The 23799-nt window shown below is 42.0% G+C and overlaps 3 protein-coding genes across 3 annotated transcripts in view; all 3 read left to right on the top strand.

The window, feature by feature from the left end:
• Ace (Acetylcholine esterase) overlaps positions 1–1433 on the top strand; it is a 36567-nt gene extending 35134 nt beyond the window's left edge. The window contains exon 10 of the mRNA NM_001275601.1: positions 1006–1433. Within this exon, the coding sequence (NP_001262530.1) occupies positions 1006–1079 (74 nt within the window). The 3' untranslated portion in view covers positions 1080–1433. The remainder of the gene's footprint in view (positions 1–1005) is intronic.
• Positions 1434–3805: 2372 nt separating this feature from the next.
• Positions 3806–4740, top strand: CG8476 (uncharacterized protein). The gene has a single exon (NM_169497.2). The coding sequence runs from the start codon at positions 3921–3923 to the stop codon at positions 4647–4649; it is 729 nt and encodes a 242-aa protein (NP_731777.1). The 5' UTR covers positions 3806–3920; the 3' UTR covers positions 4650–4740.
• A 5178-nt stretch (positions 4741–9918) lies between these two features.
• CG8483 (uncharacterized protein) lies at positions 9919–15630 on the top strand. Its single transcript, NM_142007.3, has 4 exons — positions 9919–10290; positions 13287–13487; positions 14055–14313; positions 14594–15630. The coding sequence occupies exons 1-4, from the start codon at positions 10206–10208 to the stop codon at positions 15225–15227; spliced, it is 1179 nt and encodes a 392-aa protein (NP_650264.1). The 5' UTR covers positions 9919–10205; the 3' UTR covers positions 15228–15630.
• The last annotated feature ends 8169 nt before the right edge of the window (positions 15631–23799 follow it).

Below are 23799 nucleotides of genomic sequence, written 5' to 3'. Positions count from 1 at the left end.
AACACCAAATAAAATCGCGTACTTAACCGCCCGCCCAGCCCAAGTGCAGAAAACTTAATTTATGATGCATATAAATCCACAATTATGCCGCCACTTCCGCATGCCGACTGCAGGCCGAAATATGCAAATTAATCACGGCAAATTAAAACGAAAGGTGCCCCATAAAAGCCCATGGTGACCACAGTGCCGCCGCCCGTCTCCCTAATTTGCGTGCCAACATTTGTCAATTTGCCCGGGGTTCAGGGCTTCATTTACGGTCGCCATTTCGCATCCGTAGTAAAAGTTAAAGTGGCCCCGACCCGAGACTAAGCCTTCGCACTGTGGAAAGTCTATCTTGTTTTGGTTCTGAGGGTAACGAATATCGCATACTCTGCTCGGAAATCATAGGAAAATATTCACCTTCCAATTCATTTGTGCATGTGAGTGTATCTACACAGTCGTGGATATTTCTTTTTGGAATTATCATAATTTACATTATTGATGCAGGTGTTATGATGCCTTCGTATTATCTTACATTCTTGAATTTTAAATATTATATTTATATCGCCTAGTTTTTTTCGTTGTCCGATAGAGAAAACTTTCTTTTCAAAAATATATATAAACATATACAAATTTAAATTTTTCTTTTATAATGTAAACCTTATTTAATCTACAAAAATGTTGTAGATAATATTAAAAAACTTCCTTTTATTGCTTCACAGACTGCTAGATAATTAAGTTTTTTGTGTTTTTTGGATCAAGCCAGAAACTTGTCGAAGTAACGAGAGGTTTAAATATCGAAAACTTTCGAAAACTGAATGACCTTTTTTTAAAAAGAGTATGCAAAGGAAGAAGATGCATTGTCATTAGGGCCAACGCGACTGCGACTCAAAAGAGCCGACAGCTTTGTAAATGCAAATTAGACCTGCAGTCGGCGGATACTTTATTTGAGTACATAGTCGTTAAGTCTCTTTATGCCCGGTTTATCTAGTAAAGTTTATGCTATTTCTGTATCTTCTTTTGCAGAATTTGCGCAGCACATAACCCATGTGGCCACCTCGGTGTTTGTCTACCTGAAGACCTGGCTAATTAGTGGCTAAATGGAGTGCTATTTAAATACCTCTAACCAAAATGTTAATAGTTATCAGGGCACCATTGTATTGTATTTTACTTCCTCGGAAAGCAACGGAAAGTCTGATTGAAGGATAGTTAGGCTAAGAAACGGAAACCAGTGATAAAAATTTGATAACGAGAGACTATAAAGAAGACAGAATATGTAGAATAAGACGAATTTAGGAATCCAGGGCTTCGAAAGGCACTTTTAAACTGAATAGTTTTGTAAGATGTTGAAAGAGGAAAAGTGTTGGACACCCTCACACGCTTTAAAACTCGTACTTCCCCCGCTTAACTTATTCACCAGAAAAACAAATAAAATTGTTCCACTTGATTGATGCAAACGCTGTCTATTTGCGAAGTTTTGTGTATTTCCGTTTCTAGCTGGTTTCACAGACGCCATTACTTAGTTTTAATTGATCCGCGGACAATCGCCGAGCGGAGTTAATCTTGCGATCAAATAGCTTTTTACACGCGAAAGGCAGCAGCGGCAGCAAAAGCAGCCTTCAACCTGACATATGAATAATTTAAATTTCGCTGTATGCCGTGCTGCGACTCGATAAACCAACCAAGATGAGAATTAGAGAAGTCGAGATGTCGAGCCAACTCGAACTCGAACTCGAATCGAATCGATGAGCCATAGCCGGCGCAGACTTCTTGGCAACGTTCCTGTCCATTGACCCAGCATGGAGCCCCGAAAGAAGCCCTCGTAAACTGGCTATCAGATGCTCCAATGAAAAACTCTTTGCCCGTCATAATAAGTCGGGATGAAAGGAGCACGCTATATATACATACATAGCTATGCATAGGTAACACATATACATATGTATATTGGCCAGATAAATGAGCCAGCGCACGGCGGAGACAACCAGTCACCACTTGTCGTAAATCTTCAGCTCGGCGTTTTCAGTGGGGATGGGTCCGGGGATGGGCCAGCTAATTCTTCAATAGAAACAGAACCTGTTTCCAATTATCGTTTTGCATTTGGTCGCCTGGACAGGCTTTCGCCGGCCAACTGCGTTTGGCTATGGAGATTTCGACGGAAACGTGGCTAGATGGTCCGCTGCCGAAGCAAATTGGTAGTGTCAATTAACATATATGGGCTGTGGCCAAATGATGCTGCCAAAAACATAAAAAAAAATAGCGCTCCCAACCCAACTGCACAGTGACGCACAAGCGATTATATTAATGGTCAAGCCCTTCGGTCTACTAGAAGTAGAAGGGGATTCCGGCGACCTGGAATCATTTAAAGTCGCCAATCGCTAATGACCTGCCCATCCACAACCGGACCGGCGGCTTAATCAATTCCAATTAAATGTTCACAGCTTTTCGCGATATGTTTTGGGAACACGCCGCCTCGAGGCCACTGTTCCTGCGACTGAAAGAAGGCGTTTGGGCACAGTCCGTCCAACTGAAATCAATTAACAGGTGGTTCCTACAACCGATGTCAATTCTGAGGAGTGGAACGGTCCAACGGGGCGGGGAAGTACTCTCTTGAAGAAAGGTTAGGTTTGAAACTTAACCCATTATTTATTATAAAGCAAAGAAGAAAAGACTACAAATTGAAAATAATATCTGAAACTCATATGTAAAGATAGTACAACAAATTTTGTTTTACAACGTAAATCAAACGTAGTTCTTTTAAAGTTCTGTAATTTATATTTTTGTCTTTCGTCTTTTAAAACAAGTCATATTACTAACATCATTTTTGGAAGTTGTTTCTAATGGTTTTCTATAAGTGTAATGCCAAATTTTTGTCTAATTCAAAGAAAATATTTTTTCATGGTGCTTTTCATGGGGTAACAATAAATAAACGGCAGCATCTCTATTTTTAAGATCGTTTATGGCCACACTAATTCGCAGGTGAATGAATGACTCGTCGTTGGGCAAACATTGTGATTCGATGGCGTATAATGCGCCATCAAAAACAATTATAGTAATGTCTTGTGCAAATATTTTTAGCCACCTTCGACGTAATCTAAGGCCCAAACGCTGACGCAGTGTGCGAAAACCAAGTTCAATGGAATTGTTTATGTCTCCGGTGCCGAGAGAAATGACCCACTTGCCTCGAAAACACCACCCACACGTGCCAAATATTTAACTTAGCTGTGTAACATAGCATATCGGGTTACCAACATGGCCAAATCCAGGGTACACGCGTCGCTCCAAGCGTAGAAGATTCATTGCCAAGTTCGTTGGCACTTCCGGAAGGTCAGGACAGACAGATAATGGCCCACAAATCATACCACAATTGTGCATCTGTTTACAGAATTGGCCATGGGGTCGCTTATATAGCCCAGGGTCGATCTTTTATCGATCTGGGCCGTTAGTATAGTAGTTTGTCAACCTGTGCCAAATATGGGTTATTTAACACGCTGACTCAGTTTTTGGTTTTGAGATTCCAAATTTGAATGGTCTTCAACTCACTAATCGTACAGATAATTATAGAAATTTTCTAAGAGAAGTGAACTATAATGTTGCTTAATCCTTTTCCTTTGGTGATGAATTATAACTATCTTATAACTTATGCATGATTATCCTTGACTTCGAACAGTGTGGTTTTGAGCCAATTTTTTGTTCGTCGTTAAGATAGTTTTGTTTTTGTTATAAAATAACCATAGCTGCAAGGAAAGTATTAACGCATTGATTTGTTTAATTTAATAGCTCTGTTCATTCAACACTCGCTACACATCCATATCAGATCGGTTGGCAGCTGTTGAACAGTCAAATAAATTTTTAACCCGAATACATTGTTATTTTTTTTCATGCGAGAACGAGAGTTTTAAAAATTTCTCATTTACGATTTGGGACCCGCAAAATTTACGTGAATGTTGAGGACCATCCAGACCGGAGCTGGCCAACCGGTGCGCTGCCTGGCCACCTTCGGCTCCAGATTCACGTACCAGAGCCAACCGATGTCGCAGCTCCGCGCCGAGAACCACTACCAGGTGCTGAACGTGCCCGTGGGCTCCAGCGACCGGGAGATTAAGCGAGCCTTCATCGAGTTGTCCAAGAAGTACCATCCGGATGCAAATAGTCAGACCAGGGACTCTGAGGTCTTCATGAAGATCTGTGAGGCCTATCAGACGCTCCATCGGGTAAACTCCCGGCAGATCTACGACTCCAGACTCCGGATGCAGAACCAAAACAAATCTCCGCAAGAATCCACGTTTACCGGCAGACGAGTCTATACGGTTTGGTCACAGTATCAGTCCGCTGTCCGGAGCAAGCAGATGGGTAGAGGTTCCCGGCGATTTGGGGGCGTAAAGCCCACCATCTTCAAGGGAAAGATAGTCAGCAAATGGCTGCCAATGACCTTGGTTGACCTCAAGCGGGAGGGACTCAGGAGATCGTGGCATGATAAGTACTCCTTTCCCAATAGTCCTATTTTCTACCTATATGTAGCCGGATTTTGCTTGGTGGGAGGACTGGTTCTATTGGACGTGATCAGTAGATTCCAAGAGCAATCATTCGTAGAGAAGGATATTAAAATCTTGCTAAGCGAAAAGGATCTGGAGGCCTCAACAATAACTCATCCAATCCATCCATCTGCATAGTTTTACTACCTCATCCATATGCATAGATCATTGCTTTTGTTGTACTCCCTGGTCTCGTTTGAAAGAAAAAAAATATATAAATCTGTTCGTTAATTGTGTGAATCTCTCTGTGAAACTACATCTTAGTGTGGCAGGCTGATTATGCATAATTTGTCATTCCAGCATAACCGATCGGATTGTACAAACAAGTTTCTCGCGACTCACGACTTCTAGTTCAGTTTCCAAGCTAATTAAGAATTATGAAATTTAGCGCTTTTGCTTTTCATCCTACCCTAGGAAAAGGGGTACTTGGAAACTGTGATGACGTTAAAGGTTTTCTGAATTATGGTTTTTCAAACGAATTCGTAATTAGGAACTTTAATGACGTAGATGGTTCGGTAAAAGTTTTCAAGAAGCTTCATCAGTGACATATGGAAAAAAATTCCTGACGTTTAAGCTGTTTTATTTTTTTTAGTTCTTTTAACGACCATGTTCAAATGTTTAAAGATAGGATCAAAATTTATTATGTTCATTGGAATTTTTTGGTGACTTAAATGAGTTTTTTGAGCAGGTTAAGTTTAATCAGATTAAGCCTTTCATAACATTGGCGTAAACATCGCAAGACTTCCGTACTTCCCCTACCCTGCCGAAAAACTATTTGCAATCACTAAAAAAAAAACTAGGAAAAAGAAAGATTCTAAATAATTTTTTTAGTTTCAAAAAAAAAAAAATCTATAAAATGCAGTACGAAGTTTATTAAACCCTTATTGTATGTTGTATTAGGGCCATACCTTGCAAATTTGAATGCTTTACATACCATACACATTTCTCACAGTGTAATTCGGGTCCAAGCACCTCTCACACTCGGATTATATCTGATGCCAATCTATTCATCGCGATCCCGTTCGGGTTTCGCTGAACTTCCGCGCTTTGACCTTTTCTGAAACGGCGGGCAGACGATCCCCAGATAATAGATACGTTTGGCTTAAGTATGTTCTATTATGATGCCATTAAATGGAACGTACAGTGGCAGCCGAAACTCTCAAGGCGAGCCAGTGGCGGCTCTCACATAAGTCGGGTCTCCAATCAGAGGCAGATATGTATGTATTGTATATTACGGGCTTGTTAGAATCGCCGGACCACCAATGGTTCCACAAACGGTGCCACCGTTAGTCAAGCAGCAGCAATAATAGTTTTGTTAATTTGAGTATTGTATTCCCCTGTCTTTCCGCTTGTTTTGCCTTTTTTTCCGCCTGACAGAAATTGATAAATTATGATCGGTGCTTAGCTTTGATTAAGTTGTCGTGTCGCTCTTATGAATTCATCGAATGTCAAAGGCAGCCGGGGCGAGAGAGATCAAATGCGCTGATATAGTTAAACAGCAACCAATGCGAATTTTGAATTTCCAATTCTGCGATCGCAAATAAACAAAAAATCGATGCATAAATCAATATTCGCACCGAGTGTCGAATGGCGCGCATGCGCAGCGGAGCGGCGCGATAAAGAGCGTTAAAATTATGTTCTGTCGCCTGGCTGCGCAAAATAAATACATACAGCGATCGGACCCATAATGAAGCCTATAAAAAGCCGGGGCGAAATCGGCTCAGCAGGCGCAAAGTGAAAAAAATCACCAGATCACAAAAAATGGTCAAAATTTATTGTACGCTGACGGCTTTTTAATGAAAAAACGCTGGCTACCAAAGCGAATTAATGAAGGTGTGTGCGCATATATCCCAGTTCCCCAGATCACTGCTCCCCCTCCCTTCAAAAACCCTCATCAACTTCTGTGCCGGCACAAGTTCAAAAAAAAAAAGGAAAACATAAAAATAAGAAAGAACCACAAGCTCAGATTGATCAGCATATGAATCGATTTAGCATAAGAATGAAAACGTTTCTCTAACGAAAATTGTTTATGCTTACCGGCTAGTTCATTCATTCACACACGTGTTGCTCGTGGCTTATTGACTTATTTTCCCTGTTTTATTATTTTTCTTGAACAAAAACAATAAAATGATGGAGCAGATCGCATTACCATTATCATTTCGATTCCAGATTTTGATTTCGATTCCGATTCCGTAATTTGTTAATGGAGCTTTCGCCGTTCACAGCTTCATTGTGAACTCAACCGGTATGACATTTTAATTATGCGTCTGTCAGCCAGACTGCCTGGCAGACGGCTTTCAATTGCAATTAATTATATTTTAATAATAGTCGTTGTCCCCGATGGGCTGAAAAAAAAACTAATCTAGTATATAAATGTTTTTTCACACCTGTGTGTGTGGGGTTAGTGAACAAAAAATCAGGGGCTTAGCATCCCTATGCTCTGAATAAAGTTGTGTTTTTGACTTATCACCCGGATCAGTTGGCGAACCGTCATTTATCTCTGCCTCCGGGCCTACCCCATATGTATTCTTTATTATTTATTGTTTATTTTGCCTAAGAAAATGTTGATCATCAGTCAAGCTGGGGAAGATTTATGGCAGCGGAAGCGATTGCACCTCCACGACGAGGATGCGTTGATGACACTTGACACCTGCATTGCCAAGTGGCGCAACAACAACAATCAACATGAAATAATAATAACGATATCAGCCTCAATGGCAGTTTCAGGGGCGGAATCTGTATAGTTATGAGCAAATGTCAATTGGCAATCATATTCGCCAGCCGAGAGACGAGTGGTTCCGCAAGGCGATCTCCGCGATAAACAAGTGACTGATTAGAGAAATTATCAGCAACCTTCGCTCGCTATATCACCGAATGGAAAAGCCATGTTAACAGCACTCCCGATTCGCGATGACATGGCTGATGACCTTATTGACGGCCCTCTGACTTTCTAGCCGATGTGGAGTAGTTGCTGTTGCATATTCATTAGCTAAATTTAGACAGCCACTTATTCAGCCTTCAGTCGTGTCTTATTTTAGTGATTTTTTTACTTTCTTTATCTAGAAATTTAAAATATAGAAATAGCATGTATACTTTGCATGCGGCGAAACCCGTTTTTTTCTTTGAGGCCATTAAATGGGTGACTATTTTTGGATTGCTATAAACATTATCTACTTTAAATTGTTTTTGGCACTCCCAATCATCTTCCACAGTTCCATAAAATTGGCATAATGGCCACTAATTTGTGAGAATTTTCTAATTAATATATTTATTGAAATTGATCAATTACCAGATTTTTATGTTTATGATTCCCTGTAGTTGATGCTATCATCGTAAAGCCTTTAGTAATCCAATAACGGCATTTATTAGCTGAAATCCAGTGATATTTCTCCGTCGAAATGAATCAGTGAACGATTCACTTTCCTCGCATCGATTAAAAACAACTGGGTCGCCTGAGTCACTTACGCCGAAGCGATGACTTTATAAAAATTAATATGCAACCGTCAGGATTTCAGCGGAAAGTACCGACCGCTTCCGACTTGTGATGTCTTGAGTGGCTGAAAGCAAAGATACATACAATGGAGGAATGAAACATGTTGGTCCAGTGGGTGGCAGCCGATGTCCAAATGGACAGCACACGCGCAGCGCAGGAAAGACATTAAATTGAGTCATAAAACTATACACAAAGACAAATCGAAGGAAGAACTACGGAATCTGAAAAAGAGCTACAACGATAACCGCCGGATGATGCCAAGTGCTGTTAAATTGAGTTAAATGAGGTGTTGGGAATTTTTTACTTCGCTTAACATGCACGATTGTGCATACATACATATTGGATGTACGTACGTACATACGCATACAGATCGGACAGATTCACACGGGTTTATTGAAATGCAAACACCGACAGCCGAGAATCGACAATCGAAGGCCAATAATGTTTGCTTAAATCTTAAATCTCGGCGCTGCATGGGTATTGTACCAGCACAAATATGATCACACATCACACTCGAGTAGGAAATGTAAACTAGCCGCGAGACAAAAACATCGAGCAACAGCAACAGCGATCAGGTACATCAAAGAACACGTATCGGGCATATGTTTATTTCATATTTCTGTAGAGCATAATTTTTGATATTTATGTAGTTTTCGCGAAATAAAATAAATCAGCAGCGCAGCGAAGACGTCACTCCCGATGCCTCATCCTCCGTTCTCCGATCTCCGATCACCGATCACTGATCGCCAGTCGCTGGTCCCTGGGATTGGCAACTGCAACTGCCACTGGGATTGGGCTCGAATCTGGGAATGGGAAGGAGGTCGAGTCCGAGTCCGATTCCCAGCCCGAGTCGGAGACTGAGATTGGGACCCTCACCCAAAACGTCATGTGTGGCATCAACATGGTCAGCGGAATCGGCGGCACTAAAACGAGGTGAAATAAACAGAACCAGTTAACAGTGGCCACACTTGGAAAAACAACGATCATAATTACCTTATGAATTTTTTGTTTAAAAATCATATTTTTATATTTCTTAAATGTTGTATATATATATTGTAAAATTAATTTGTCAATGCGAAAACCGGCGTTAACATCATACTCTGTTTCCTATAATATGTTCAAATAAGACCGCAATCTAATTATTCGCAGTGCATGAATAGGGCTCCTTTGGTTTAAAAAAAGGCTCTGCTCTGCGATTCTGGGCCGGCGCAATCGTTTGTACTTGTTAATGGCTTTGTACGCGTAATTATTTTGGCAAGAAGCCGGCCTGCGCGAAGCGGAAATGCGCGGAGCAAAAGCGAACAGGGTCAGTTCAATGGGCAGACACAGATACAGATATTCGCACATACATACATGACTGCCCCACTAGCGATGATGGTGAAAGGATCAAGTGGCATTTGTTCTTGTGCGCGGCGACTGTGCATTTAATTGGGTGTTTTTATTGGTTTTTAATGATACGCGAAATGATCGAAGCTTCGACTGCCTGCCCGCAGGGCACCTGCTCGTCGATTTCGCGGGTTTCGCAGTTTTCCCAGCGACCCGGCCAGCTGCCACGCCCCCGGCGAAGGCGAGTGATTGTTGCCGAACCAGCAGGATGATTAATATAAAGTTCAATCTTCAATTACGCCGGCTAAAAAAACACAAAACTGAGCATTGTATCTTACTAACAGCCGTACCCGAAGCAGCATGTTGCTGGCGCGTTGGCAACAAGTTGCTAGCGCGTAACTGCGACTGCGCAGCGTTATTTGCGTCGCTCTCTCGCTTTGCTCACATTTCTGGCCTGGGGATTCCGATTCGGATTCCGCTGGGCGATCGGTAGCTTCTTTACCTGTTGCTGCCGCTTCTGCCGCTGCCGCTGCCGGCGATCGGCGGTATAAAAACGTTGGCGCCGCCGAGCGGTTAATCAAACAGGCGACGCCTTCAAGTCTAGCTGCACGTACACGAGAGTGGAGTTGGAGTCGTCGGCTTTTTTTCGTGGCGCTCTTTTTTTCGGTTTTCCACATTTCATCCACCACGCCCACCGTTCAAAATTGTGATACAAAAAATCCTAGCAAAATTGCAAATCTATAGTGTATGGAATACCAGATATAACTCTGTCATTTATGAAAAGGTTATATTTGAAAAATTAACAAAGTGCTTAAATCAATAAAAAAAAAGAAGAAATCAACGTGTTGTTTAAAACCCAATTTTATATAACCAAAATGATGCAGCCAAGTGCGGTATTACTAACCACAATTATGATCATCTCCTGCGAAGTGGCATTCGCCTGCAATGGAAAGATAATTGGTAAGTTATTCAAGAAAATCACACCAAGGTCCCAAAAAATCTGTATGCGTCTCACGAATTTTGGGTGTTTCTATCGAAAATAGAATTTCAGGGCATGTCTAGCATGGTTATTGAGTTTTTTCTAGTTCATTTTGGACACACGTTTCAGCTATTTGGTGTGTAAATGAATACAGTGAAGTGCAAATATTTGCAAGTGAAAAATATTCTGTTTAAGCTGCGATCTGCTTATTTCAGCGAGGGTAGATCGAGAATATATTGAACAATATGTAAATGCCTCTTAATTTGCCAGTTTGGCCGGTCCCACCAAAAATAGACTCGGATTGGCACATCCGAGTCACCTTTCTTAATTTTCCAGTTTTAAACAGTGTGTATATTGCATAATAAATAGTTTAGAAAAGCAACAAATACAGGCGAAATATTACTTAAGCGTCGAGCGGGATGGGAACCGGTTAAAAAATATCTGGTTTATATAATTTATATAATATTTGCCAGTGCCCAAACGAATTAAAATTATTTTAGGTGGCTGACCTATCAACTGTCAGCCGCTCATACAGCCAAAAGGCTGTATCCCCTTAAATCCCCTTAAAATTCAATGAGATCAGAGCAGGAGCCTCGTAGAACCCTTGAGCTCGATTAGTGGCGCCTAATAATCAGGCGTGCAAAAGGAGCTCATTGAACTGAGTTTGACTTTTTAATTGCCCCACCGAGGCGCCAAGATGAAATTTGTAAACAAATTAAGTTACCAGGCGTCACAAATGCGCTGGCAAATCACTCGATTTTTAATGGGTCATTGAGCGGATCTTGGCCACGCTTATGAGATTCGGTTAGAAATAGAAATACCGAAAGCTTTAATGTTCTTTGTTCTGCACACGCGGCGCTAAACACCCAAAAAATCCCAATTTGCCATAAAAAAGCGAAATGAAAACAAAAAGATTTTTATAGTGCGCGTGTGCGTTGCTGATTGATGATTGCTTTTATGCCTTGTCTTCGATATCAGCTCGATTAAATGGTGTGTTTCCTTCGGAGGGGACGGCACTCCAATTTAATCGCATGTCACAGGTATCATGGCTGTTAAGCCGCATCATTTTGCTGCGGCATCAATCAAAAGACCGTCGTGCTAATAATGTAATTAAATATGTTGGGCACAAGGCTAGTTGTAGTGATAATCAGTAAATGATAAATGAAAATGAAACGAAACATAAAGCATAACTATGAAAATTAACTCGCGCTAAATGCGTCGGTTATTTTTCAACGTCTTGTAGTCCTTGCCACTGAGCCCCCTTCCGTTGGGCATTTTACTCCCAGTACTTTGTTGTTGTTTTTTCTGTTTTGTTCAAGGTGAAGTCAACGCCTGGCCAAGATGCGGTGCAGTTAAGCACTTGTTAACATATTGTCGGCATTTGGCTGAGCGGTCAGACTGCCAACGAGCAAGTTCGTTGCTTGAGTCTTTCGTTTCGTTTCGAGCGAGCTGTTGACGTTCCGTTGTCAACATTATCTCAGCGGTTTGTTTTGTGCGCAAGCGGAAACTGATCGACAGCTATATGTGCAATTTGTCAGCGAAGGTAGTTCACAAATTTGCATAGCGCCTGCTGGATTGCAACAACCGCAGCATCCATACAGAATACTAGGGAAATGTAAGGCTTTGCCGGATGATTGATGTCCGCTGCCGACTTAAACACACAGCTCTGGGCCTGGTTTTTGGCTTTCGCCTACCGGTTTTCGCATTGATACAAATGTAGCATAATTTGACAGCTGCGGTTGGTCTCTGCGCTTTTGAGCTTTAGCTATTCGATTCTGATCGATGGCTCATGTGCTATTTTTAGTCCCAGCCTTGAGCAGCATATGTTTTAAGATTAAGTCGAGGCAAACGCCGTGCTTAGTATTCTCGGTTTTGGTTTGCGCCCGCCGCCGCCGCTTCAGTATTGACATCTAGACCCATATATTTGTGCCAGACTGTTGGCGAAGCTGCCAATTTATTTACCCAGAGACGATCAACTTGGGGCGCGTCAAGTTGTCTGACTTTAAATCTGATTCCGACAGACACGTCCCGGCACTTGACCGGCCGGCAAAAGCCATGGTCAAGTTGGAAGCCTTGCTTAAATGCTATCACGTCGCGATGGGCAATCAGCGCCCATCGCCTGCTCCATTATTATAATTATTAAAAATTATTAAGCGCGCGTAATTATTTAAATGAAATGGGGCACTCCCCAAGGATCCACTTCCGTCTCAGCTTCTTTTCACTGTTTCGACCCGATCTCGGAGTAATTAACACCCCGGGGCAATTCGGCTTAAACTGCGACCACTTTTCGTAACTGATTGGCTGACACACTTCAAACCAAACTCTCGTGAGTCAGGCGTCATAGGACCATGATTTTGGGATAAATTCGAAACAAATTTGGCTAATTGACGCCTTTGAGCAGCACGCGCCGCTAGCATTTTGGATTTCATTTGATTTTTTATTCCAATTCGTTTTGTTCTGTGTTCCATTTTAATGGCCAAATCTTATCGAACCAAACCGGTTGACTTTGGGGAGCTAAATCGCTTAAGGAAAGTGACACAGATGTCTTGTGATTCGCCCAACCGGCTGGTTACATAAAACACTAATCGCCGACAATTTGGAGCATACGCAAGTGTTGAATATTGTGTAGCCGGGTAAATAATTAAAATATATGTAAAACAAAGACCAATAAAAATGCGTAGCCCCACTTGGGGTTTCCGTGAGGCAGAGCCATAGACACTGAGATTTCGACAAATATTAGCTCGCTAGAAACCGGCTCCCTTGGGTAGACACTTGTTGTTGGCGTCCGTTTCCATCTCCATGTCAAAGGAGAAACACCAGCCCGAAGCAATATTCGAAAAAAGCAAGCATTTTAATGCAAATAAAAATAGAAATGATAAAATTCTCCAGCTGCGTGGCTCATACATATTCCCCCATTAATTCCCCATCTTTTGGAGACTCTTTTTAATTTATGCAAATCTCGACCTAATCATTTCAGCATCGGGCATCACGGCGGAAGAGAGATCAATCATCTTGCAGGAGCACAATCGCCTCCGGCAGATCGTGGCCACGGGTCGCTATCCAGGCCAGCCGGGTGCCGAGAATATGCGGGAGATCGTCTGGGACGATGAGCTGGCCGCCAGAGCTCAGAAATGGGCTGACAACTGCCAGTTCCGTCACGATCCGCACCGTACAATAAGTAAGTTATTCCGATTCATACTCACATGTGAACCAAGAATTTGGAGCCCATCAGCGCATTTTTTTTTTAAATGATACGGTATTGGCTAATTAGGGTGGTCATTAAACCTATAAAGTCTGAATTTCCTTGATTAAACATCGTTATTTTTAGAGAATGTATCAAATCCAAAGTCTATTATATATTCAAATATTTTACGGCACCTTTCACTGCCACTTAAACGAATTTCATCAATCAATCACCTGGAAACACCTTTTTGAGAGCTTTGTTTTAAAAAATGACTCATATAGACATGATTCGTGGTCACAATATTTTCGAATCATTAATCTAATAAGCTCCTTGTGTAAATATGTTTTTCCAATTAATAATAATTATTTAAAGGCCACCCAAATGCAACTATTTTTTAAGATCATATTTCCCATTTTCTGCCTGCACGAAAAGCTTCTAAAACAATAAGACTAACTTGGCACTATTAGTAACCGCACCTGCATCCCCATAATTTTATATTCCACCACCCAATATTTTTGTAAATCAAATTAAGTCTAATATGCGACATCAATCTATTAACAGATCGCTTTACGATGGGCCAGAATCTGGCCATCATCTGGAGTACGGCGCCTTTGGATGCCGATGACGGTGATTTCCCCTCTCGCATCCAGAGTTGGTTTAACGAGGTGCAGAAGTACTCCTTCGGGGACGCCTGGTCCCCCAAAACTGGACACTATTCCCAACTGGTTTGGGGTGAGACCAGCTTGGTGGGCTGTGGATATGCGGAGTACAAGGATACCAGCAAGTACAACAAGCTCTACGTCTGCAATTATGGGCCTGGGTAAGTTTCATAGATGTTAGTAATTATGTTAATTATTAATTAATTCAGTGAATATACCCTAAAATTCTTTTCCGGCTGTATATTGAAATAATTCAATTACAATATATAACTAAATAATAACTAATAACTAACTAATTAATATTAAAAACGTTAACATCATATTCCAAGTCTCTCAATATATCATAATTGTATTAGGGGATTCACTTTTAGCTCTTCTGATATCATTAAATATTTAAACATGCATAGCAGGATCTAATGATTTTTCTCTTCCTTCTTGCAGTGGCAATGTGGTGGGCTACAATCCCTATGAGGTTGGAAAGCCATCGTGCTCCACATACGGCATGAAGCCTTCGTCCCGCTACCAAGGACTCTGCGCCGCTCCCGGATCCTCGCCAGCGGCCAACAGCGTTTACGGAGCAAACACAATTGAAACGTATGAGTACGGCTACAACAGCAGCCCTTCCAGTCAAACCGCCAATAACAATCCGCCGACTAACAACATTAACAAGAGCCAGTTCAGCTATAACCAACCAAGACCCAAGCCCGTCCAAACCATCAATCCAAATCCCTCCCCATTCAACCCACAGGCAGCGGTACCATCAGCGTCGACCTTCGGCGGCAGTTCGTTTGGCAGCGCCTCGAGGGGCGGCAGCCACGCCTACACCACGGACCCATCGCAGTCGGCAGGCCGCTATAAGCACAAGCTCGAGGCGTATCGGCCAAGTGCGGCCGAGTTCGAGAAGTCCGTACACAAGCATACCATACTACGCACCTATATAGAGCAGAATCAACAGAGGCAGGATCAGCAGCAGCAGCAACAACAGAAGGAACAGGATCAGCAGCAGCAGCAGCCAGAGCCCTCGAGCACCAAGAAACCCAGTCGTGGATGGAGCCTTCTAACCTGGCGTGGTTGAGCTTTAAATCTTGCCAATCCATTTGCCAATCTAAAATGCCGCTCAATGTATTAGGCCATTAATAGCTACTATGTAGTGCCATTAGCCAACCACCAGGATCCATCGTCATCTCTAACACCTTCTGTCCATCGCCGTGAAACCCCTAGCAAATCCTATTTAAATACCCCAACAATTTGCCATATGAGCTGAAGTAGTTTCACTTCTTTGGAATTCCGGCTTGTTGGTGCCAGAACATAGAAGAAGTGCTGGCGGCGGACGATTCATGCCACAGACGAATATTTGTATCAAATGTTTGCCACCCACCAAAACTGTCATCCTGTTAAAACCAACCAATCGGCATTCAACATCGATCAGCTAGTTGTAGTATTGTGTTTAATAAAACAAGAATATTGATTTGTAAATTAATGCTGTAATTTGTTTTACTTCGAGCTCTAAATTTCATCAAATCAAATTTTCTATACCTTTAGATGTTTATGTTCCCAAACTGTGCCTGACAAAAGCTGTTTGAATTGGTGTTAAGCGAAGTGACAAAGCTTTGCTGATTTTACACTCGAACTTTATTTTCGAAAAGAAGAGAACTTGCATTTGAATATAAATCAGCTAAGAGCAAAGGCTAAGAGAGCGCACGCGTATTAGGTTGGAAATTACGCTGAATTGAAGAGATGCTACTTAGGAAAATTCACGAAATTGAGGGGAAACAGTAACCCCCTTCTGGCTAATGCGTTAAATGCAACAATGCCAACTCAAATTAAAGCCGGATATGAAAAGAGCAAAGCAACAATGAGCTAATGAGCTGTAATGGGAAATGTATCGAGTTCAAGGGTTTTTGGCCAATTTGGCTTGCTGTGTTTGTGTTTGTGGGTGTTCGAGTGAGTGCTGCGCAGAATTTTGGGAACCTTGCACCTGTTCAAGGTCGTCCAGGTGTCTCTCGCCAAGCCACCCAGTCACCCACTTTGTTCGCCTGCACAGCAGAAAGTTTCCACCAGATAGCAGTCCATTTTTCATTCCTTTCCGTAACGAAAAAGTTCCTTGGCGATAACCTCCCTCAGAATTGTGGCGATTTTCACCGCATGTGGTGACTTTATTTCCGGTTTTAATTGTTCCGTTTATCAGCCAGTTAGCTGTCCCCAAAGTACAACTCCAACACCCACCCACCCAAACTCACACATTCATGCCGAAAGTGCCAATTTCGTTTGTGACAAGGAATTAAGATAGGCAAATATGGCTGTCAATTGTTGTTGGGGCGCCCCTATGACAGTCGTAAAATAAATGTACGCATATGCCAAAGGGTTGAAGTTGCAGTAATTCCGGGGCTCTATGTGGCAATATGCTTTATTTATATTGCTTTGGGATGTATGAAACATTACTGTGTTCCTTTAAAAACTGAAATATAATTGAAACACGTAAATAAAATACTTTGCTTATTTATCTAGAATAGAAATATATATAAACTATATTACATAAAGATGTAAAAAAAATGTCATTAAATTATTTACTGTGCACTTATATAATGATGCCTCCTCGTGGGCAGACGCACTTCATCATCCCGGCCATACTCACAGATCCTGGCAGCGTGAAATTAACTGACAGAGTCCTCGGCAGGACAACTTTTTATTTATACGCAGTCATACATTTAAATATGACGCAAGGCCGGAGAGGCCGCCTGTGTCCTTTTTTCTGCTGTCAGGCCAAGAAGATGTCCTGATTCTGAATCTGGACCGGAATCTGTATCCGTATATAGTAAAATGGCTCGAAACTTGACCCGCAGCTGGTGGAAGGACTTCGCGCTTGTCTGGGCTGATTTATGGCATTTTATGCAAACGTCAATTTGATGCAGCTGTCACTGCAGCGGAAGTGCAATCTGCGAGTTAAATGTGTGCAAAAGCCATTTCCATGGCCAAGAAAAATAAAATTAAATGGCCGCATGTAATTAAGTCGCTTAATGTGCCTCAAATTGCCAACTCGCTTTGGCCAGAAAAACGTCCGGGGCTTATGAATTTCCACGCATTAATTTTATTTCCCTTAATTTTCGTACCCTTTATGCGGCCTTCTTTTTTTTATTTGTTGCTTCCTTTGTTTATCCGCCATGTGGGTACTTTTCCGCTGCCAAGTGCCATTTTTGATGGTCGCCAAAGGAAATGGAGTGGGATTATATCCTTGCCTTCTGCGATAATTAGCGGAAAACTTTGGCAAGCATTTGACACCGCTTGCAAAAAGTAGCCATTAAAACTGTGCCATTATCGGATTCCAGCAAGCAAACGGCATTTTCCATTTACCGTTTCTTTAATTTTTACTCAACTCTTTCATTTCGGTGACATGCAGAACTTTACTTTCAATTTGCAAACGTCTCACCTGACTTGGCAGGAGGATTGGCGAAAATGCTGACTTTCAATTTAGAAAAGGGATTAGGTGTGCAGCTGCATATCATAAAAGCCACGCCCCCATTGCACCGCCCGCATGGAGCCACTGAAATGAAACAATAAAAATATCCACAAAGCTGCATCCCATACGAATATAATGCAATAATAAAATGGGTAACGAAAGCAAGAAAAAGCACATATTGGAAAAGTTTTTCAATTTCAGCAAAGCTTTTATTTTACATGCAAAGATCCCGCATCCACACACTCGCACCTCGGAAAATCTGCTCTCCCAACGCCATGAACCACTTCCCACCACTTATCTCCATTGGGGCCAAGTGCAGGCGGGAAAACCAAAACTATTTTGTTGTAAAAGAGAAATCCTCACACATCCCGAAGTCTTCCCCGAAAACAGAAAATACAAAATTAGAAATGGGAAACCCGGCAACAGAACAACGCAAATGCAAAATGTAAGCAATAAGCGAAAATGAAATGAAAACTCATGAATGGCCAACGAGAGGAAAGCGAAATCAAACCGAAAAAGCATTTTCCGAGTATTATTGGTGGCCAACTCCCCGTCTCCATGGCCCCACGGCTTGCCCCGCCTCGATTATTCCAGCTCCATCTACATTCCCAGCTCCACTTTCATCTCCATCTCTATTCGCATATCCATTTCCATTCCCCATTCTCATCGACATTGGTATTTGTACTCGTTATGCAGTCGCTAGTGGAGTTTTCCATGCCGCAACGCAGTTGGCCATGAAATGGAAAAAGAAGGCCAGCATAAGCTGGAAATTACCGAAAAACCCCGTATCCGTATCCGGGAAATAGAATCAAAAGAGCGAAGCTCGCGCAGACGAAGCGTGTGATAGAGTTGCTCCTTTATTTATGAACGTCTGCGGTGGCTAAGCGCCGTTTTCCCATCCAACTGACCATGGTTGGGGGAATCCTGCGCCCACTCCTTAATTACGTACAGGACCTTGAGGGACGATCCCCGCTACAGTCGTTAAAAACACGTGGAATCTGCGGCTGGGCCAGAACAGTAAATCATTTCCCATGTGTACCTGGCTCCGTAAAATACCATCATGCAAATAATTCCAGCCACTTAAGCCAATTGAAAGGAAAAAACGTAAACCAATTGCAGGAGAAAAACGTAATCAAATTAAAAAAAAATTGATTCATTTTTTGCAGTGCGATTTTCAGATTTTGGTTGGCCCATTAACCATACCCTTGATGCATTGCACCAAAGAATTTCCGTTTTTAGACAGGCAACTGTTGAGTGTGATTTTCACAAAGGACGAGAGAAAGTTCATGCACTTGTATAAATGTTAAATCCTTTCGCTTTCATGCCCCTGACTTTTGACAAATGTCAGGCCATCTATGGCACTCGCCTTCGGGTTCGAGGGAAGTCATCAAATTTCGTTTTTGACCAAGGCCCTGGTTCCAGGAATTGTGCTCCACATGCGTGGGAAGTTTATGTGCGGTCCACGCAGTGCTGTAAAAATCCTGCATGAATTTGCATATTTTCGGGATCACAAGGCACATGGCAGCAACAAAGAAAGAAGGTAAATAAATATACAACATTTCCAGGAAGAACTGCTGGGAATAAGGTTTGCTTTTGTTGAACTTTACGCGTCAAATTTTACATAAATCTTTTTTTTCCCAGTACGTAGGAAAATGTTTGCATTGAAAAATGTGCTGCATACTTCTGGGCGAGCGCCGGCGATTGGACTGCGGACTGGGATTGGGTTTCGAATTGGGATTGGCGATCCTTCCAGGAGTCATATCCGTTGAACTGCCCTAGTGACTGGCAACGGGAACCAAATGGAAAGCAAACACGAAACGACAGCTTCGAACTGCCGTTAAATCAAACATAAAACCCGGAAAACTGTTGGAGAGTAACTTGCCTAGCAACGGCCACTAAACCGAACAAAGTCAGCTTTATGGGCCATCAAAATTGCACAACAAGCTGCCGTTGCGCCCACAGGTTATGTTCTCTGTTTGCTGGCCAGATTGGTGGGCAATGGCCATAGCCATCGGCATTGCCCCTGGTTAAGTCCATTGCCCAGTTTCAAACGCCTTGATTGCACAAAATATTGTTGCTGGTGTCCGTTTTCAATCCGAAATGAGTGTTCATCAAATCTACATAATTCGACCCACAGGATGCTAGGTGGTTCAATCAGTCCGGCAATCAGCACTTTTATTGTTGCTAATCAAAGGTCAACCGCACAGATTGTAACGAAACAGAGTTTTGGCTAGTTTTGCGGCCGCTATCCGTTCATCCTCGTTCCGGCCAAATCTCATTTCTCATTTAGAGCTACCGCTTCGGTCCGATGGCAGCCCAATCCTCATCCCAAGCCCAATCCTCATCCTGATCCCCATTCGCAACCTCATTCACATCCGCATTCGCAACACGTAGTCGACGCATTTGTCGTCCGTTAATCAGTGCGTTGATTTTTGAGGATTTATGACAGAGCCGAGTGCAATTGCCAGTTCGTATTTTGGGATATCCTTCATCAATTAGTTCCCGATTTGGCTCGAAAATTTCAGCTTTAAACGCTTTCCGATGCACATATATAGTCCGCATATCCATCAATTAATTGCCTAATCGAAAAGCTCTGACTAACACTAGCACTATAAAAAAAAACAAATTTTAGTAGACTCAAAACATGACTACCATTAGGTAGCTAAGCTCTTAGGGTATGCCATAAACACAAAGCAATACTTATTGTTATTAGTTTAAATATATATTTCTGGTAAAAATATTTGCCTTTATCTTAGCAACTTTATTCCTCACAACCTCTTTTTTTTGACTTCGCCAATCTGTTATATATTTTCAGTGTAGATCTACCACAATTCCGTATCATGGCTACAGCCATTTGCACTTGGTATCGGATATCAATGCCAACCCTCAGGATGGAGCTCATCCCTTGGATCAGCCATTGACTTGTACAAGAAAAACCAATTAAAATGAAAACATGCAACGTGCCATGGAGCAATTTATTGCATATGTATAGCTGTTGTGCGGCTTTCTCCGTTTTCATTTAGGAGTTGCTCCCTGCGATTACCCCGACGCCTTCCCCGTTGCTCCCGATTTGCGACTCCCGATCCGAATCCCTGGTTTTGGTCTTTATCCAGTGTGCGCATCAGTGACTCATTAACGGGGCAGGGGAACTGGCAATGAAGTATGCCACACATTGGCTCCATGCTGATTCATTTAATGCAACCGATTCACTTGAAATCTGACCTTCTTCTCCGCCGCCTCAAACACTGTTTGCTTATATAGATTGCATATTTGTTTTATTGCTAAATACCATGGTTTCTTGGCTTATTGCTTTTTCCACTTAGGCACACAGAGGGCCACATATCAAGTTAATTAATTATTTCCTGAATTATGTGCTCTGCCCCAAGGAATGCGTCTTTTATCCGACATTTTCATTATATAAACGAATATCTACGCCACTGCATCTGTTGACTGTTGGTCAGATAGTAACATTATTTTAGCATTAATTGGCTGCTCGAAATGTGTTTGCTTAATTTCGTACCTTTTACTTTCGTCTTGGCAGCTTATTGACTCCCGACAGACTTGTTGAACAGCAAATAATTACACTTTACTGGCTAAGACCTTAAGGTTTACCGGGCTGCTAGTTAAATTTGGTTCGATAAGATGCATTTTGCATTTCCCAAGCACTCTTCGTTGCCTCTAGCAAGTCCTAGTTGTAGTAACTGCAAAATATTCAAAACTAATTGGCTCTTAGCGATGATACTACATTTATACTAATATATTGGCATGTATTGAATTTTAGTGAACAAAATAACCGATTACAGAATATTTCAAATTGGTTCGTTCCATTTTAATAGGATTTAACAGAATAGTTGATTACTTACTTTTATAGGCAGCAAAAAAGCATATACATATTTAGATTAGGTGTAAGACTTCAAAAGTGCCATTAACAAATACAAATATCTTATAAGGGTCCATTGTTATATGTCTATATGTCTTCTAGCTTTGAAAATGTCCTTATTTAAGCTAATGTTGCACCAAGTCTGCAGCGGATGTTGCAAATGCCAGAACATCGGGCTAGATTCCTCAGTTTCGGCAAACTTTTGCCTCCGTTTGTGCGCTCGAACCGGGCTCAATGGAAAAAGCGACACATGTGCTGCATTTGTTGTCTCAGTACTTGTTCGTGTGCATTGGCGTAATTAATTTGAAGCGGCGCCAAAAACGGAAGCGTCGCCCCCGCCAAATGCCCCTCGTCCATATGCTAATTGTTCACATCCGGATCCGGCGGTGCAAAGTTCCCAAAATGCGCCCCAATGATTGCTGGCTTTGTGGCATGTCAATTAGAAAACTTCCCAAAAATCTCTTCAGAAAAAACCAACTCGGTCTCTTATTGAATCGTTTTCAGTGCGCATTCAGGCAACTTTATGGCTCGCAATATTTGCATTATTTCTCAATTTTGGTGGGCCACGTTTAAGCATTCGTACTTATATAGCCACCATTTCACACAGCTGACACAAAACCATTTTTGCCGTCAGTTTGCATACACTCTGGTGTCACTTGGCCCGGCAGCTGTTTAAAATTCAATATAAAAAATGGCAAAAATATGGCAAGGCATGTAAATTGTGCCTAATAAAAGTCTTATTGAATTTGCAATATGCCAAAGCGAGCACAGAATTATTTAACCGATATTCAGCCTACATATGTGTGGGAAAAGGCATTCACAGGGACACAACACGGATTTACATATAAAACAGATTGTAATGAATGCAGGACAAATATCGGACAGAATATGAAAATATAAAGGCTATATGTGCCACAGCAAACTAAAAACCATGTTTGCTTAACACTTAAAACCTGTAGCCTGTAGTAATTGATTTACCACTAAGGCATAGAGAAATATAGGTAAATGGGTGCACTAAGTTGACTGATATATATATATATATATATATATATATATATATATATATATATATAATTATTATTATCAAATAGACAGAGTTAAAGAAGTACACCCCAAAATGGTTATACTTTTACTTTTCCCACACAAAAACACAGATAGACCGCAAATCTGAAGCGATTGCGCATAGTCGTAATCTGTCCGTATTGGAAGTTGATTTGTCATGCACGTAGCGTTTGTCACATCAACACCACCAGTCCAGTATCCGCCAGATACAGGCAGAGATATATATTTAGGGGAGCGGGATACGAGTGATGTATGCATTGCCAATTGTCACTTTTGTTGACTGACATTGACGTGAAATGTTTTTCATAAACTACGCTCCGGAATTTGTGGGCAGCTGCCGGAGGCTATTCTTTTCTCCCAATCCCTCATCCCACCGGATGTGGTTCGGCATTGAGAATTGCCATCCGTACAGGCGAAAATGCTCGCTTTCTTCTCGACTTAATGAAAAAGTTTTTATTGCCACGTCAGAGACACATACGCGCATAAGAAATGTGCCGGCGAAAACTATGAGGGACGACCTCGAATAATAAATGAAGCGCCTAGGGCGTGGCCAGGACCTCTCGGATCTCGAATATTCCCGTGCCAGGAGATTGATGACACTCTTCAAATTCCCGCCCAGGGGTGGAGCATCAGCAGCCCGAGGCGTTCGTGTCTAATTAAAAAGCAAAAGGTCCTCTCAAATGATGCGAGCCCAAAAAGGGCCACATTACTCATACGTTATAAACACATTAAAGACGCCGACTCAACTTCGCGGTGGTAGCAACATAAAATCTAAACAATAATTACACATGCGACTGCAGCACAGCATATGTTGCGGCAATGGCTCCCGGGAGAGCTGCCTCCACAACCCCGACGTATTCATGTCCGTTTCCGTGTCCGGAGCTCGGGTTTTGGGTCCTGCGTTTCTGGGTTCGGTGCCCATAAACGTAAGTGAATTAACCATTCAACTAACATTACGGCCATTAAATCATTTTCGTGTGCGCTGCGTGCGGATGGCAAAAGGGAAAGGCAATGGCAAGCCCGCAAAGGAAACTCCGGAATCTCCTGACCAGGATTCGGATTGGGGCGTGTGCTCGTCTGCCGCTCTGCCTGCCCTTTGGCTCTTTTGCGCTTCTGCCTCGTTTACTGCATACTGTTCAGGGCGCAACTACACCTGGATGAAAAGTTACTTAAAAATATATACAAAATATTGAGAAAAACCAGTTGAAAATGTATATCAAGATACCTGTAATGCTACTTAAAATTGTA

This window comes from Drosophila melanogaster, chromosome 3R, assembly GCF_000001215.4.
Source record: "Drosophila melanogaster chromosome 3R".
NCBI lineage: Eukaryota > Metazoa > Arthropoda > Insecta > Diptera > Drosophilidae > Drosophila > Drosophila melanogaster.
Note: the sequence above shows the minus strand (reverse complement) of the source record. Positions and strands in the feature narration are given on the sequence as shown.

Bases quoted from the DNA above. Each gene is read 5' to 3' on its own strand.
- CG8483 (NM_142007.3), top strand. From the start codon at position 10,206: ATGATGCAGCCAAGTGCGGTATTACTAACCACAATTATGATCATCTCC. The intron at 10,291-13,286 runs GTAAGTTATTCA...TAATCATTTCAG, and splicing joins CTGCAATGGAAAGATAATTG to CATCGGGCATCACGGCGGAA. The intron at 14,314-14,593 runs GTAAGTTTCATA...TCCTTCTTGCAG, and splicing joins GTCTGCAATTATGGGCCTGG to TGGCAATGTGGTGGGCTACA.
- CG8476 (NM_169497.2), top strand. From the start codon at position 3,921: ATGTTGAGGACCATCCAGACCGGAGCTGGCCAACCGGTGCGCTGCCTG.